The 15575-nt window shown below is 46.5% G+C and overlaps 2 protein-coding genes across 3 annotated transcripts in view; one reads left to right on the forward strand and one right to left on the reverse strand.

The window, feature by feature from the left end:
* LOC115332502 lies at positions 1-8528 on the forward strand. The gene is made up of 8 exons (XM_042289152.1): positions 1-30; positions 431-883; positions 1735-1797; positions 2293-2382; positions 2496-2635; positions 3857-3962; positions 4321-4437; positions 5554-8528. Exons 1-8 carry the CDS (start codon positions 1-3, stop codon positions 5734-5736), a joined length of 1182 nt encoding a protein of 393 aa, XP_042145086.1. The 3' UTR covers positions 5737-8528.
* Positions 7333-15575, reverse strand: part of LOC8036664 (coiled-coil domain-containing protein 124) — a 12114-nt gene continuing 3871 nt past the window's right edge. The window contains exons 1-5 of one of the 2 annotated variants that reach the window (XM_029994887.4): positions 12431-12600; positions 12002-12177; positions 10944-11100; positions 9742-9856; positions 7333-8809 (exon numbers count right to left, since the gene is read on the reverse strand). In XM_029994887.4, coding sequence (XP_029850747.1) covers positions 8623-8809; positions 9742-9856; positions 10944-11100; positions 12002-12157 — 615 coding nt within the window. In that variant the 5' untranslated portion in view covers positions 12158-12177; positions 12431-12600 and the 3' untranslated portion in view covers positions 7333-8622. Of the gene's footprint in view, positions 8810-9741; positions 9857-10943; positions 11101-12001; positions 12178-12430; positions 12601-15575 lie in introns of those variants that run through there. The other variant, XM_042288844.1, reaches the window with a different exon arrangement.

A 15575-nucleotide genomic window follows, 5' to 3' on the forward strand; every position in this document is an offset into this window, starting at 1 on the left:
ATGAGTTCGAAGCTGCATGCCGTGTTTATGGTCAGCAAGATTCAAACACAAATGCGAGTATTTACGATATAAGCGTGCGCGACGGGTAACTTTTCCATCGCGTGCTCGCGGTCTGCTGAATGGGGGCGCTGTTTGGAAGCGGCAAACCGTTATCTACCGTTAATTAACGTGTTTTCAGTTTATCCTTAGATTTTTTTCTCGAGCCTTAAAAGGTCCATTCGCATAGCACCATTTCCTTATGTTTTGCTTCGTAACGTGATACGACCGTCGTGAGCCCAAGTCCATGCTTCGAATGAACTCGCGGTCGTAACTCTGCTTACGTAAATGTAACGTAAGCAAACGGTACTTCGCGAATGGGACTTTACTCCTTCATGCAACACTGAATTTCTGCGCTATTTTCTAAGCAAATTATTATTTTTCTTTTTTTCAGATGCAAAATTCAGAAGTACACTGGATATCACGGTTACCATTCTGGCTACTCCTCATTCTGCTCAGCGAAGGAACATCCCTAAAATGCGACGAGAGGTCGACATCTTGTTCATCTTCTTTATCAGACACCTTATACTGCCAAGCTGCAGACATTGTGTTCGATGTAGGAGGCCACACTTTACGAACTTACGGAGAAGCCGCAAGCGAAGAACCCTTGTGCCGAGCAGCCGAAACCTGGCAGCTAATGTCCAAAAGGAAAGAAGACGCAAGCTTGCTTGCGTGCGACCAAATCTTCGAAAAGGGACACTTTTTCACGCTTCGCCGAGGCAGAAGTACACCGAGCCTGCTCAGAAACACACTCTTACCTCTGCTCCACATTCTCTATGGCCCATCTACATCTGAAGAGGTGGACGGCACTGTGTTGCTGCCAGGGATTCAAGGAGCAGATGATGGGGTAAGCAAGTTCTTGTTTTAAAGCGATAGCTGCGTATGGGAACCCTGTAAGGATCACACTTACTCGTGTTAGTCACACAGGAGCGAAGTAATGGGAAAGGGTGTCGGAATGGGGTGCAGCTATTGGCTCAATATCATAGCCACCAGGGGGGGTTAGGCAGTACACTAGCACCCCCTCCCTCTTCCTCCCTCTCTATAGTACAGTCTGCGGCAATATGAAAGACCCACTGGGAGCGCGTGGCCGAGGCGGTGGCTGGCGGGGGCGCTGCGAGCGCTCCGGGCAATTCCATTCTGCTTCGACAAAAGGACGCTCACTCGGGGCTCAGCACAATCTGATAAGCGCATTTCGCTTTGGCTGAGCCCGAGTGAGCGTCCTTCCCTCGAAGCAGAATGGAATTGCCCGGAGCGCTTGCAGCGCCCCCGCCTCGGCCATGCGCTCCCAGTGGGTCTTTCATATTGCCGGAGACTGTACATTAGGAACTGCATATTAGTAAAGTGGCATAGAGGTATTTCACAGTCATATTGCATGTGTGGTGGCACATACAATTTTGGTAAGACGTTTTGGGGAAATTTCAGAAGGACAACAAACTCTTCATTGGGATCTTGATAAACAGGGAGATGGCATTTTTTTTTGCAACCTTCAAGTTGGCACATTTTTGGCGATGAGGATGGGATACGAGGAGAGGAGGAAAGCCTGATTTTTTAATATAAATAGATTGAATGTCGCTGAGAAACAAAATAATTAATTCCAAGTTCTCTTGTCAGCTGATTAGGCTGGTTAGGCAGATACGAGATGTGTTGTGTGTTTGAACCGGAGGCACCGTGCGAATCTTTCTTTAATTTTTTGTCTAGAAAATTGACTGGGACGCAGAAGAGTTCCTGGATTCAATGAGGCCTGAAAACCAGATGATTCAGGTTTGTTGCCTTTAAATTCTTTTCAATTTGCGAAATTTTAAAATATTATTTTTTAAACTCAGGGTATGGAAGCTTGAGAAGGAGTAAAAAGAATAATTGAGAGACATGTGAGCTGGTAAACTATATAAATAGCACAAAACCAAGACCAGGGGGAAAAAAACACACAAAGATAGACAAAATTTTATGGCCTGCCCATTTTTTTTTTTTGTTCCCAGGCCCCAGGAATTTTTAAATGTTGCTCAGGAAATCCAAGTATCATTGTGCATATGCTTATCTGACAGAAGTGTCTTGGGAACCATACAGTTGTGCCTGGAGCTCAAAGCTGTAATCTTACAACTTGTGGAATTGTACATTTGGTGTAAACCGAATTAGGCTTGTTGGTTATAAGTCCCATGTCCCTTCATAACCTCTACACATTCTCTTTGTTAGTAAGCTGCACTAGTATACCACAAACAAACTAGTTGCTTTTCTAAATCATTTCTAAATCATTTCCAGGGCTTAGCGGGACCGCACAGTGTTCTACCGCTTGATAAACGCCTCTCGGCTGTCAACAAGACCATCTGCTTCCGGAAGGCAAGTTTTGGGGTAAGCCAATCTTTAAACATTCTTCATGCTGGCAGCAGATTTTCAGATATGCTCACCAAAAACGCCTCCGGAGTTCGTCGGAAGTTTGCTCGAGTTTACCTTTCCTTCCCCAGATACCGATCACAGATGCCTCCGACCCAAAACTCGTCTCGGCATTCGTGAGCCGGCTCCGCGGAAACCTCGGACTGAAAACTCCAAAGACGCACCTGGGGTCGAAGCCTCGAGTGGGGCTGGCGTTGAATTTCGGTGGAGCGTAAGTGCCATTTTGCTTTTAGAGCTACCTGCATTTGCTGTGACCTCGTTCAACACCACGTTCGACCGCAGTCGACGCTACGATCTGACAAGGTCAATCGTGCTGTGCCAAAAGTGTATCATTGCAGCACTCATTGTCTTTGTGCTTCTGCTATCCCCAGCTAGACCCTTAGTCACGCACAATAAAGGCCCCATGATTCCGCACTTTTTTTTTGTGAAGCTACCCATTTGGCTTCTTGAGTCGTAGCGTCGGCTTCTGTTGGACTCGACGTGAAGCGGTATATAATAACTGCAATGTATGCGTAAGTTGAAACCGCATAATCACAGTTCACGTGCAGCCAAGAACGGAAGGGGGGGGGGGGCTATTACCTGCATCAGGGATTACGAGTTGACGTGAAGTCTGACATATCAGTCAAGATCTAACGACCATAATACTAAGAGATATTAGGTTGCAAAAAGGGCGATCGTAACTGTTACTTGCAAGACAGATAATAAAATGCATTTAGATCAAAATATGTGCAACACCTTGTTCTTTCTCGGAGATTGTAAAAAAAATGTACGCTAAATGGAAGATTTTGCGAAAAATGAGGACCCTAAGGCCTCATTCACACAGCCGGTGCCTCTTCCATCCTGGCACTGTCACGGGAGCACTCCGGGGCGGGAACGCGATGGCGGGGTGTCCGAGCAGGCTGCGCAAGCAAAGCGAAGGAGGCCGCGACAGCAGGATTGGATTGGATCGGATTGCTTATTTATTCAACTTAATTTACAAATAAAGAGATACTTGTGCCTGAACATTAGTGCGCATGTTTCTTTTTTTTTGTAAATTAAGGATTTGCGTCTGCTATTAGCAATTCCCGCCGAAAAGGAACAAGAAAAACAACACAACAAGCGTTGGTTCACTGTTGGCAACCGAACAATGAAAAATCTTCCAAACTTGGCGAAACTTTTCTATTTTTGTGATTGGTCGGTTTTCGATGGGGGCGAGACTCCCATCATCCGCCGGGACGCCGGTGTCGTAGAGCAGCTCCCTACGTCACCCGGCGCGGCACAACGTTCCGGCGAAAATCGGGCCGAAAATCCTCTCCCCTGACGGGAACGCCCCTCGCGACGGTGACGGGATGGGAGAAACGACGGCTGTGTGGATGAGGCCTAAGAGGACTGACCAGCTTTGCCCACTTGCTCAGGTTAACTGCCCCCAACTTCTTTTTTTTTTTTTTTGCAGGAACAAGGATATCAGTATGCCATACTGGAACCGAGCTGTCAAAGAGATTGTCAATTTTGCCGAAGTGGTTGGAATCAACTACAACAAGCTGTCGTTGGAGGAGCAGGTACAGTCCATTGATACATTCTTGGTTTTCTATGAGAAAACTTTCCTGGCAACTATCCCGTAAAAAAAAAACAAAAAAAAAAACAGTTTTCGATATTGTTAAATGTATTCATAATGCAAAAACAATGAGAGTGTTTTAGGAACTAATAGAATTCTGCTTTTCCTTCCTTGATCATGTAAATTTTTTTTTTTTTTAATTTAGGGGTGGTATTACACCATTTCTTGATTAAACTAGTCAACACTACACCATGTGTTGGTCATCTTTTCTTCAAACTTTCTGGGGTTTTTTTTCCATGCATTTTTATAACCATGTCATTAAAACTCATTGTTTAAGTCAGTTTTACATGCTTTTTGTGCAGATTTCACAAATGCAAGGACTCAATGTTTTGGTGGTGGCTGCGGACAACACAGAGGCATTGATGGGAGCCCTTTACCTGCCCCCATGGGGAGTGACCGTCTTGCTTCCTGGATCCAACGTAAGTGTTCGTTCACCACGTCTACAAGATATTAGTTTTGTAATACTCTGCGACCCCCCCCCCCCCCTCCAGTTAAAGGGATGCTGAACCGAAATTTCTAGCTCACAAAACAAGGCTGGACGGACAGGCGGGACACTGCAAGATCCTAAAACATCACTCATACAGCAATATCTCTAACGGATCGCCGTATTTACGGAAAAGAAGTGCGCGGTTGAATACGACCGAGGAGACAAGTCTTGTCTCGATTCTCATTCTTTCTTCTCCTCGCTACGTCCCGTTAAGCTGGTGAACCGGAGCAAGAAAGAGAGAAGCGGGGCCGCTTCCCCTCATTCTCAAATTTTCCAGGAGGACAATGACGTCATAGCCCTCGCTTGATTGCGCCCTTCTTTTCCAAAAGTACGGCCATCCGTCTGAGATATCGATGTACGAGTGATGTTTTGGAGCTCGTGGCATTTTGTTCAAAGCTTCTGCGACCTTATTTTGCAAAATCGGTTGTGAATTTCGGTTCAGTATCCGTTTAAAGAAGTATGGATAGTATTCAAAGTATTGTCTGTTTCTTGGGCACTTCCATGTTTTCGAACATGGGAATGTTTCTTGCATTGTCGCTGGCTAAGTTCCTGGAAAATGATGCAATGATTGACAGTCAGCATGCTATGTAATCAAGATACGAAATATGCATTAAGAGTTGAATGTTGATTGTGGCTTTATGGTGCAGCAGCATCTAAGGCTTATGCACACTGTGCTATATGAATTCAGCATTTTCTTTTTTAAAGCCAAGACTATGTATATAAGTACAACCGTGTACAATGTCTGTGTCACTGTTCTACAACCTTCATTAATTGGAAAGTTTGTGTGTTTCGAGACACTCATACACAAAACCACTGTAGACGGCCAAAAGCATTCTTGTCGGGCCAACGCACAGAATGATCCGAAACTCACCTTTGGCACACTGTGCGCCTAGCTTCCATGGACGAATGCCTCCCAAAGTTATTAATTTACAGCACAATCCTCGCTTGTTTCACAACGAGATGCTGACCGTACCTCTTAGACTAGGCTATATCTTATTCTAATTTCTATCTTGTGTACAAGTGAGCAAAAGATGCTTCATCGTTCTAGGTCAAACAAGACACGAAGGAAGTCCTGCACCTTCTGGAAACCTCCGGTCGCTTTCTTGTGCACGCCCCTCGGCCCCCACCCGCCACCAGCGCAAACGAAGTTGTTCGTTCGGACGATGAAGCGGCGACAGCGATAGTGCAAGTCATCCAGAAAGCAGTCGGTCTTTCGCAACATCCATCTTAATTAACCGAGCACGTGCACATTTCGTTCGGTCAGATTTATAATTCCGGTGCTGGCCGAAAGGGACCACAAAACAATGGTACCGGGCTCAAACTTTACCGAGCTGTGCACAACCAACCAAAGTGCAAATTATGATAAGAACGACCTGGGAAGAGGAATTGGGATAAGAGCCAATGTTTCGCTTAGAAGATTAGCTTTTTTGGGGCATAGTACTAACACAAGCGTACCAACATGTGCGAGCTGCGATTGTCTCGATTCACTTGCTGTGTAACTTCAATAGTGCAGTGGTGGACCATTTGTTTTCATCTCTTCTCGAAAGGTTACCAATGCGATAGTGAGGCTTGCGGCCACCTTTACCGCAGCTGAATGCGGCACATTGATTAGACACAAATGGTCTGTCGATGCTCGGCGGAGTGGGGTCTCGTGTCCAGTTGGTGTTGTGATAAGATTTGCCAGGCTCTTGCGATGTATGCGACATGCCACATGCTCGATGCATTGCCAACCCAGACACGCGGTTGCGATTGACGTCGATGACGGCAGACCACAACATCGGTTGTTCTGGCCAAGAGTTGAAATTTCTGCTGCGGGATAACAGTTCTTTGCACAACCACTAGCAAGTGGAGAAAAAGCGACGCGAGTGGAAGAGCGTCGGAAATACATTCTAGACAGTGTTTCCTGACGAGTAAACAAAACTGCTTCAGGGCCCCTTTGCTGTAAGGTAAAAAGCAGTGCCTTGGCTGGCTTGCATCGTTTCCGACTAGGGTTGATACTGCTGAATTTTACAGCTAGTGCACAGAGGAAGAGTACACTTTACATAGCCGACTTGTTAGATACGCTAATGTGACAGCAATGACCTGCAACATAATTGCACCTGGTTCTGCGAAACAAACAGAAATTGTGCCGATTTGGCACTTTCCCCGTTTGATTGTGGATCCCCTGACCTGTGGCTACTTCTTTTGAACAACTTTTAGTGCTTGTCGCCGACATTGTCATAATCCAACGTGTCTTTCGTAACAGACATCTCGTGGAGCTTTCTTGATAATGCAGGGGGGGGGGGGGGGGGGTTGTTTTTGTAGTCTATTACAAGACTGGCCATCTCTGGATGAGAGTACGCATTTGTATGGCACCTGCCTGATAGACGAGTCATGCAATCCAAACTCCTGGCGATATGGAAAAAAAAAAAAGAAGACTTCTTTTAAATATTAGTTAATGGAATTCTTAGAAAAGTAGTATAAAACATTTCCAGCCATCACAAATGCATAAAAAAAAAATCATGTGTTTCGTGTAACTTTAATTCTGCCAACATGGGTGCAATAGTGTGGAAAGTACACAACTTACTTTTGTTTTAGTATCACTGTGCCTTGTTTGATGATACTCATTTTTCTGTTTTTATGTTTGCTCATTTACCTTTGTTGGTAAAATTTTGAATTGTGACAGAAGTTTGCCTTCTAGCACTAGCTGATGAGATTTTTTATTTATTTTTTGTTTCCTTTGCGTTCTTATTGAAAATGTGTACTCAGGAACTTGGAACGTTTTTTGTAGCACTTTGTTTGTAGCAATTGTTTTTGTTTACATGAAGGTTCCACACACTGCAAGAAGTATACTTACAGACTCTTGTCTTTATAAACCTTTACCATTTACAGACCTCCGAGCGTGTCACATTTTACGAACCATTTTACAGTTCCTTGTACTACATAGGCATGCACAGATCACATACCCGTAAATAAAGACTCTACACAAGACTTTTGTATTCCTTCCTTTAAATAAAGAACTGCACAAAGTTGTAACTACAAATCAGTTACTCATTCCACGCTTCTGAAATCTTTCGCCTTCCGTGCATAGGACAACCCTCCCGCTGCACCCAAGCTTTAAAAATAAATTCCACCTCAATTGCACACCACGCAAAAGTAATTAAAGCTAAGCTCGCGTGCCTCCTAATATCTAGGAAGGCGGGCTGATTACGGCCCACAGAAAAGCACGATAAACCTGCAAGCACACAGTTCCCAAGAAACCTGGTACGCATAAAATTATAATTAGCCAGTTAAAACAAACAACGAAAAGGGGTCGCCGCTGGTAAAGAGCGAGAACGGAAACCTTCCGTAAGCCTCGGTTTGCCAGCCGACAATCCGCAAAGAGGCTCGGCCGACCAAGAAGCCGAGTCGCTAAACGTTGGCCACTGCCCCAAGGCTTCTGGAAGGCTCCTCTTCAAACGAAACAAGCTGTACTTTGTTTCGTCGTAACTTTCCAAAGAGCGAAACGTTGCGGCCCCTACGAGCCAATCGGAGCGACGGAGGTCGAGCACGTCACGGCCCTTACCAGACGTACAGGGGCAAGAGTAATCCGAGCAACTGGAGAGGAGGGGAAAGGGAAACTCCCTCTTACCCGGACCTTCTTTTGTATGTCCCAGACGCCGCTTTTGTACCCTTCCGTGATTAGTCTGTGACTCGGAATACGTACGAAAGCAGCTTTCCCCTCTTCCGCTCGTGGCTTTAACAGCACTTCGTGCTTCGACGCGCAGAGTGGCTCACTGGGACCATAGTCTTTGCTGTCTGCAAAGTGACGAGACGGAGTATAGTAGTTTGTCCTTACAACGCATATCTAAACTCATCCGTATCCTCACTCGCGAGTCTAAAATTTCACCAAAAGTTGTGCGCTCGACCCGTACCTCCTCGTCTGTTCCGTCAATGCTCCGGACACTAAAGACTGAAAATCATGTTTAAAGAGAATAACCCGTTCTCTTCGTTCCGAAAAAAAAAAAAAAAAGGAAGTGAGGTCCGAAAGCCTCTGGTATTTATCACATGCACACACGCCGAAAATCCAACGAAATAAAATTAAAACGAGCAGCTGGCACCGTCCCTTCAAAGCCGACGCGACCGGCATGAGGGCGGATCAGAACCTCTGGTTCAGGGGGTTCTCAGGGGACTTCATCCAATCCTTGCGGATCATTTGCTTCAGCTGGGAGAGCCGCAGGTTCGGATTCTCAGCTTTGAGTCCCGGCAGCATCCGGGCCTCGTAGGCCTCGTACGCCGCCTTCGCCCTCCGCTCCGGATGACGATCCACGGGAGCGTCGCCGACGCTGAAACGACGAAGTGAAGACTTTGGGGTGGGCTGGTGTTGCTGAACAAACTATGCTTCGCTCGAGTAGCGCAGCTTTTTGGGCCAAAATTTGGTTTTCGTCTGGGAACCTGGGGCCTCAGAATGCCTGAAGAAGCCGATGTAGGGCCGAATTTGACCTTTGGCCAGAGTCTGAGTCGGGCATGTACATGCTACTAAAGAGAAGTAGCTAAATGTGGTTAGTCGTTGCTAAAAATATAACTAAGTACTGCAAAATGCCGCACAAGTGCCCACTTCGTACAGGCACCCACTATTTCCCCTTTCCCAACTTGGAAATTCTGCGAATCGTACGCTAAGCGCACCCCCCCCCCCCCCCCTTCCTTCCGTGTCTCCTGACCAGTGCATTTACCGCACCCTATAAAGTGGTCCCTCGATTTCCGCCCAACGACGTCACAGAAGTGTCATGTCGTCGCCCGCTGCGATTGCGGTGGTGCCGCGGCAGCAGATGCGGATGCGACAGACGCCCGTTCTGCTTCAGATTGCCCTCCAGCTTGACGCTTTACAAAAGCTTTGGTAGCCAGTGGCCCTAAACTCATCAAACGCAGAGTTGGAGCCAAAATTTCGCGGAGCGCGTCAATTGGATGCCGGCGACAAAAGCACGAAGTCATCTTCCTGACAGTCCAATCGGTGCGCTCTATGAACTTCGGCCCCAACTTTGCGTTTGATGAGTTTAGAGTCACAGGAGCAGGGACGCTGCAACAACGGCAACACACACGTTTTTCCAGAACTTGTATGCCTTCCTGCTGGGAGATCACGACACCTGACATGACACCCCGGCTTTTGAGACGAAGTTTGTTGCCGCTTCGGGACCGCCGTCGACGCACGGGCAAAATGGGATGCTAAACACGCCAGGTGCCGTGGCCTTATTAAGGGCGGGACTTTTGGGAGCCTCACCTGAGTACGGCAATGGCTTCATCAACCGTCCGGGCCTCGTCCCCTTCTACCACGATCCGGTTGACATTTTCTTCTAATGGCTTCTCATGAAGCAACAGTTCCTCCTTTTGCGGCTCTGCGGACAAAACGATGCACCATTGTTGGTAAGTCTATGTCGTTGCAGCGGAGCTATAGTACCGTGCACGATGCGGGGGTCAGTAAACAAACGAAAAGCAGTGGGGCCGGGCCGGGGCGATGGTCAAACCTAGGCTTAATGCGTCACAAGTTCAGAACATGTTCTATAAGACGAGCAGGAAGAAAACTCGCAAAGGGCAAATGATGGACGATTATAAATCCACAAAGACAACTGAAAAGAGTGTATGTGTCCATTATTTTTTTTCTTCTGTGCAAATTCTTTATTGTGCATCACTTTTGCTAAGAGACATAGAGCTTCTTCAGGATGCAATCGATGTAACAGAACCCAAGAGAATTTGGCGCTGTAGCTATCACCGTTTCAGTACGAACAAATTGTTGCGGAACAACTTGCGGACACCACTGTATGTGTGCGCGAATCGTTGAAGACCTCAGGAGTGCTCTTTTTCTTATTTCTTCCATTCGGGATACTGGAACCATTTGTACGAATGAGGGCACTTTGAAACAAGGTAGAAGATGGTAGATTCGACGATGAGCCTATGCTGCCTAGGATGAACCTGCTATATGGACAAGTAATCATCTCGCATGTTCGACTTCTATAAAAATGAAACGCATCAGCTATATAAACTCTCTCCCGGCATCAATTCGAGCAAGAGTGAGGAGGAAGAGCCACAATAATTTTACCTTCACTCTTTTACTCATGAATGCCAAATGCAGGCAACCTATTTTTAAAGATGTTATTTTCTTTTTTTTAGCTGCTGCTCTATTTGAACAAAGTCAAGATTTTGTTCAGCACCCCTTAAAAAAATTTAGGTGAGAGTACTCGCAACCACTCTGGTCATTCTGAAGTTCTTCCTCATGATCGTTTGGTGCACCCAACTGAACATAAAAATGCATAAATTCTATTTACACAAAAAAAAAAAAAAAAGTCACAGAAAAAAAAAGGAGGGGACGAAGACATACACGGTCTGAGACGCTAAATGCATAATTTGTTCCCTCGTTTTCTTTTGTTTTCTCAAGACAAACAAACATTAGATTGCTTGTTTTCAGAGCATTATGTCAGTACTCACTCTGTTGCTTTTCAGCCAAAGCTGCAATCTCGGCACGCGTGACCTTCTCTGCAGCGCGGGCCTTGGCAGCCTTGATGCTGCTCATCTCTTCTTCGTATATCTGCTTCAGTGCTGCCTTCTTCTCCAGCATTTCCGTCTTCTTCTTGTCTTTCTCTTCCTAGAAGACGTACGTCCAGTGGGGACAAGGTTCTTTGGTTACCCAATGGTCAGAACACTTTGCTGTCCCTCTGCCAGAGAGCTTCACCTAGTGACTACTAAGCAAGCAACTACATAGCACAGCAAATGCCACGGTGGCAAACGGCACTAACAGCAGCAGTGAAACAACCCATCAATTATTTTTATTTTGTTGGTAGGCCCACAGCATTATTTGAACCACTATTGCAACTGATAATGCTGCAAACATGTTCTGAGGAACATTTTTGCAACATCTTCCCTCGGACATCAGATAATTGAGAAATCTTGCATTTAATGACAAGTCAATCACTCGTATTGAGCTTGCCTCGTCTTGCCTGCGGTAGCATGCATCAGCATGACCACAAGCAAGCAGTGAGTCAGCTCTATTATCCACCCTAGCCACCATCTGGTCAACCATATTTGAGCATGTTAACCGTATGCATCCTGTGTGCTCACTTTGCACAATAAAGATTGTGACCTGTACTTCTATGCACACAAAAAGCTGCAGCAACATAAATGTCTCAAAATCAATGCTCTGTGGGGCCATTTAATGGCCCGAGTAGTAACAAAGGGACAAATACAGGTGTTTCATTCTAAAGATCTGTGAGAGTAATGTTGACATCCATGCAGCAGAAAGAACCACTCAACGGGAACAAGTGGACACAAAAGTGGAATAGACCAGATAAAAAAATCCCAAAAGGCCGCGTGCAGAGCAATATTGTGGGAACGTCCTGTAAGCTCCTTGCTGCTCCAGCCTCTATTACGTGACACTGAAGAGAGCGAAAGTCCATGAGGGTAGCGTGGTTGCAAGGTCTGCTACAGTCGGTTCTACACAGCCAGTTCCCAGAATCGTTCTGCAACAGGTCTACTGACAGGCTCGGTACCTTGCGCTGCTGTTTGCGGGCAATGTGTTTGTCGTCGTCGATCCACAGGGCATCTTGGGCGGCCCGTTCTTTTTGATGTTTGTCAGCCTGCTTCAGCTCTTCTTTCTTAGCTCTGGCTTCGGCCGATTTTGTGTTGGTTCCGAATTTCTTAGGCATTCTGGCAGGATCGGCGAGTCCTGTCACACAAGGAGAAATGATTATAATGCAATATAATGCTAAGTGACGTAGGCAACTAAATACCTCCGTTACTCCTCCGAGATACGGTTACATTGACTTAGACACACCTCTAAAATATGCATTTAAAATAATAAAGATATTCCATAACAAAATTATATCAGCTGGTTCGGATCTCGGGAGGAATTCAGCCTAGGTTACAGCGAACGCCTTTGTGAGTTTAATGCAGTAAGCGGTTATAAATGGGCATCCTACCTTAAAGCCCTTCCTTGGCTGCAGAAAAAAAAATGTTTTTTCTTTTAAATGTGGTGTCAGAAAGGGTCAGTGGTCATAGAAATGGGGGAAGTAAGCTGCACAGCCGATCATCCTGCAAAATGTTCCACCATCTTTTGTAACTAAATGCTAGATGTACGGCTCTGTAAAAAATCCAGAGCGAATCCAGTAAAATTCGGCTCTTGCATAGAGATCAGTGGGCTCTTGTATGAAACGAGAACGATTAGAGTGGTAGCTTGTGCTACCTAGCGGCAAGCACGTTCGTTGTTTTGTGTTTTAGCTGAATCGCGGACCTGGGCCTCGGCAGCACTCGGCTACAGTGTACTCTAGTACACTGTAGCCGAGTGTCGTCACCGGCGGCCATTGATTGCTAAAGGAAGAACGAGAAGGCCGTCGAATAGCTTGCGTACAAACATTAAAACTGACAGCCCACGCAGTTCTTCTAAATAGATATTTTCATGGTCGAGAGTGACTCCGCTGTAGTGCGGCTTAATGAGGCGAGAGTCACCTAGTGTTACCGCGGAGTCGGTGGCGGTTTCGTTGAGTTGGGTTTAGCAGACGACAAGCTCGAAGTCTTTGCTACGCGGAATGGACTACTTCCAAAACCGACGCGCCCCAACGCGGCGAAATACCGCGCAATGCACTCTGGGAACTAGTTGGCCACTCAGTTTCGGTTTCGACTGAGCTGCTTCATCTCATGCTATCACGCCGCGACCGAACGCGCTGCTTGCGTTTTCGGTTGTCTGACTTTTCACGAACGTACAATACACTCATTCTCGAGCGATACAAAACGAAGACCGGGGCACTTTCCTTGGTTCCCAAAACACCGGATATTGTGCGTGCGTATGCGAACGTAGTAAGTCGTGGCTTAGTCACCTCACCCCACGAGTGCATGTTTGAGCTCAATTTCAATAATCCCGTCTAGTACTAGTGAACTAGAACTGAAATTTGTTCATATGGAGCCTTACACGTATTTTTTTTTTTTTTTTTGCCAAACGTCTGTTTCTTGTTACTTCATTGGGCGAAAAGCAAGCCGCATCCTCACAGGGTATAAAAGTTGAGCCCAGCGTTTACGCATAAACTTTTAAGGAAACGCAATAAATTCGACCTCACTACTGCACAAAATTACTATGATGTCTTCCTCGTGTCATCATATATCTCCCACTAAATTTTATGCTGATAGAAGATTAACTTTTCGCAAACGCTGAGATCGGCTAGCTACGACGGAGGCCCTATAACAAGCGTCCCCTACTCCTCGCTAAGCCTTTTTGCACGAGTTTTTACTGACGCCCAAGATCTGCGCCTGAACGGTGTGTCTGAAATTATATCGGCATACTCAGGCAGAAAGAAAACAAACACATAACACATATTATGGCCATTAGCAACCGTCAAATGCGCTTTCAATTCGTTCGAGCACTTGTGTGAAGAATGTCGCACCGTGCGCCGGACGGGCGTGAACCCCTGTGCGGTGCGCATAGGGGTTCATGCCCGACCGGCGCACTTCCGGCGAACGGTGCGACATTCTTCACACAAGTGCTTGACTTGCTTTCTTAAAACGGTCTGTATGTGCGAATTTGCCCATATGATTGCAGGATAACTCTGCGCATACGCGATGTTGAATATTAGTGGAAAGCAAGCGGGTGGGGGCTTCACTTCGTGCAGTGCTGCGGGTCAGTAAGAGATAAGAAGTGTGTTAAAATTGAGCTTTTCAGTGGCGCCTCCGAGGTTTACCTCACATACTCAGGCATATTAAGAAAAACAGTAATTGCAAAAGGTAATATTTTGTCTATGGACGCAAAAAGCAAACAAACTTCCTGATCAACAACACTAATGTAAAGGCGCGAGCTCGGTGTATGCGTACTAATTGGTTGCTACAGCTTGTTGATTCGTACACAAGCAAGATCCCCGAGCTTCGCAGCGTAGAGATTCCCAGCACTGGCTCGTCCACATACCTCGATAGGAACGCTAACAGGAAGGCTCAAGTACAAAAATACAACAAGCATGTGTTAAGACAAGCTGTACGTCTCAGGCTTGTGCTAAAGCTTCGAGGTCTGGCAATTTAGGTTAGCTTAGAGACCACAAATGACGCTCTCGGGACCAGAAAACGATCTCTTGTTGATGTGTCGATCGAAACCGAAACCATGCCACCCTCCTCCCTGGCCAACTAGTTCCCAGAGTGCAACGCGCGCCGTGTTGCATGCAGGGCTTTATGGAAGTAGTCTATTCGCCCACTCCTGAAAAGCCACTGTGGAGATGGAACTTCTTTGTCATTCGTCAACTTCTGGGCTTCCCCGGGGACGGTCTCATTGACGACAAATTCCCTTGTTTACACACCGAGAGCAAGCTTTCCAGCTCAGCCGTAGGTGCTCCGGCACGTTTGATTTTGTTAATCGGCGTTCGAACATTTGAAAAATACCGATTCGATCTCCAAACACCCGACATAAGGATCGCAGCACACCATAAAACACTCGCCTCCGAGCACAGCGTACATGCTTTTGTGCGTTACTCCGATAGACTTGCGTGTGACGTCATTTAAAGAGCGCTCCGACATATGCGCTCCGATGACCACCAGAGACGAGAGAAAGAAGGAGCTCCCCTCTTATCAGGACCCCCTTTTGTGCCACCCGGATTTGCACAGGAGCCCGTCACTCAAAATTCTTACAAAAGCAGCTTTCTCTCCTTCTCTTACATGGTGGTCAAAAGTAGGGGTGTCGCGAACCGGCCGAGGTTCGAGTTCGACCAGGTTCGACTTTTTCCGACCAGGTTCGACTTTTTCGATTTTTTAGTGAAAATTTCGACGAACCTTGTATTGAGGTTCGACACCAACTCATGTTTACAAACAAACCGGAGCGCCCCTAGCGGACGCCACCGGCGCCGCGCATGCGCGATGGGGGTGTGGGCAAAAAGCTCGCCGTCGCCCATAAACAAACCATTGAAATGCGATGTTGTCGGCGTCGGTGTGAGTCCCCCTGCCCTTTTTCGCGTTCGAATTGTTGATTCTACGTCTTCCTGGCGATCTCTGACTACTTGAGCGGCGTCAGCGAAATTACCGAGGCTCGTTACACCGCGAAACTTCGCGTGAATAATGTGACATGTGGCGATTCATTCCGCGTGGACGCCGCAGTAT

Source organism: Ixodes scapularis, unplaced genomic scaffold (assembly GCF_016920785.2).
Source record: "Ixodes scapularis isolate PalLabHiFi unplaced genomic scaffold, ASM1692078v2 PGA_scaffold11__112_contigs__length_91849675, whole genome shotgun sequence".
In the NCBI taxonomy this organism is placed as follows: Eukaryota; Metazoa; Arthropoda; class Arachnida; order Ixodida; family Ixodidae; genus Ixodes; species Ixodes scapularis.

Coding starts and splice junctions, on each gene's coding strand:
- LOC115332502 (XM_042289152.1), top strand. CDS start 1: ATGAGTTCGAAGCTGCATGCCGTGTTTATG. Junction 1,798..2,292: donor CTGAAAACCAGATGATTCAG/GTTTGTTGCCTT, acceptor AATCATTTCCAG/GGCTTAGCGGGACCGCACAG. Junction 2,636..3,856: donor GCGTTGAATTTCGGTGGAGC/GTAAGTGCCATT, acceptor TTTTTTTTGCAG/GAACAAGGATATCAGTATGC.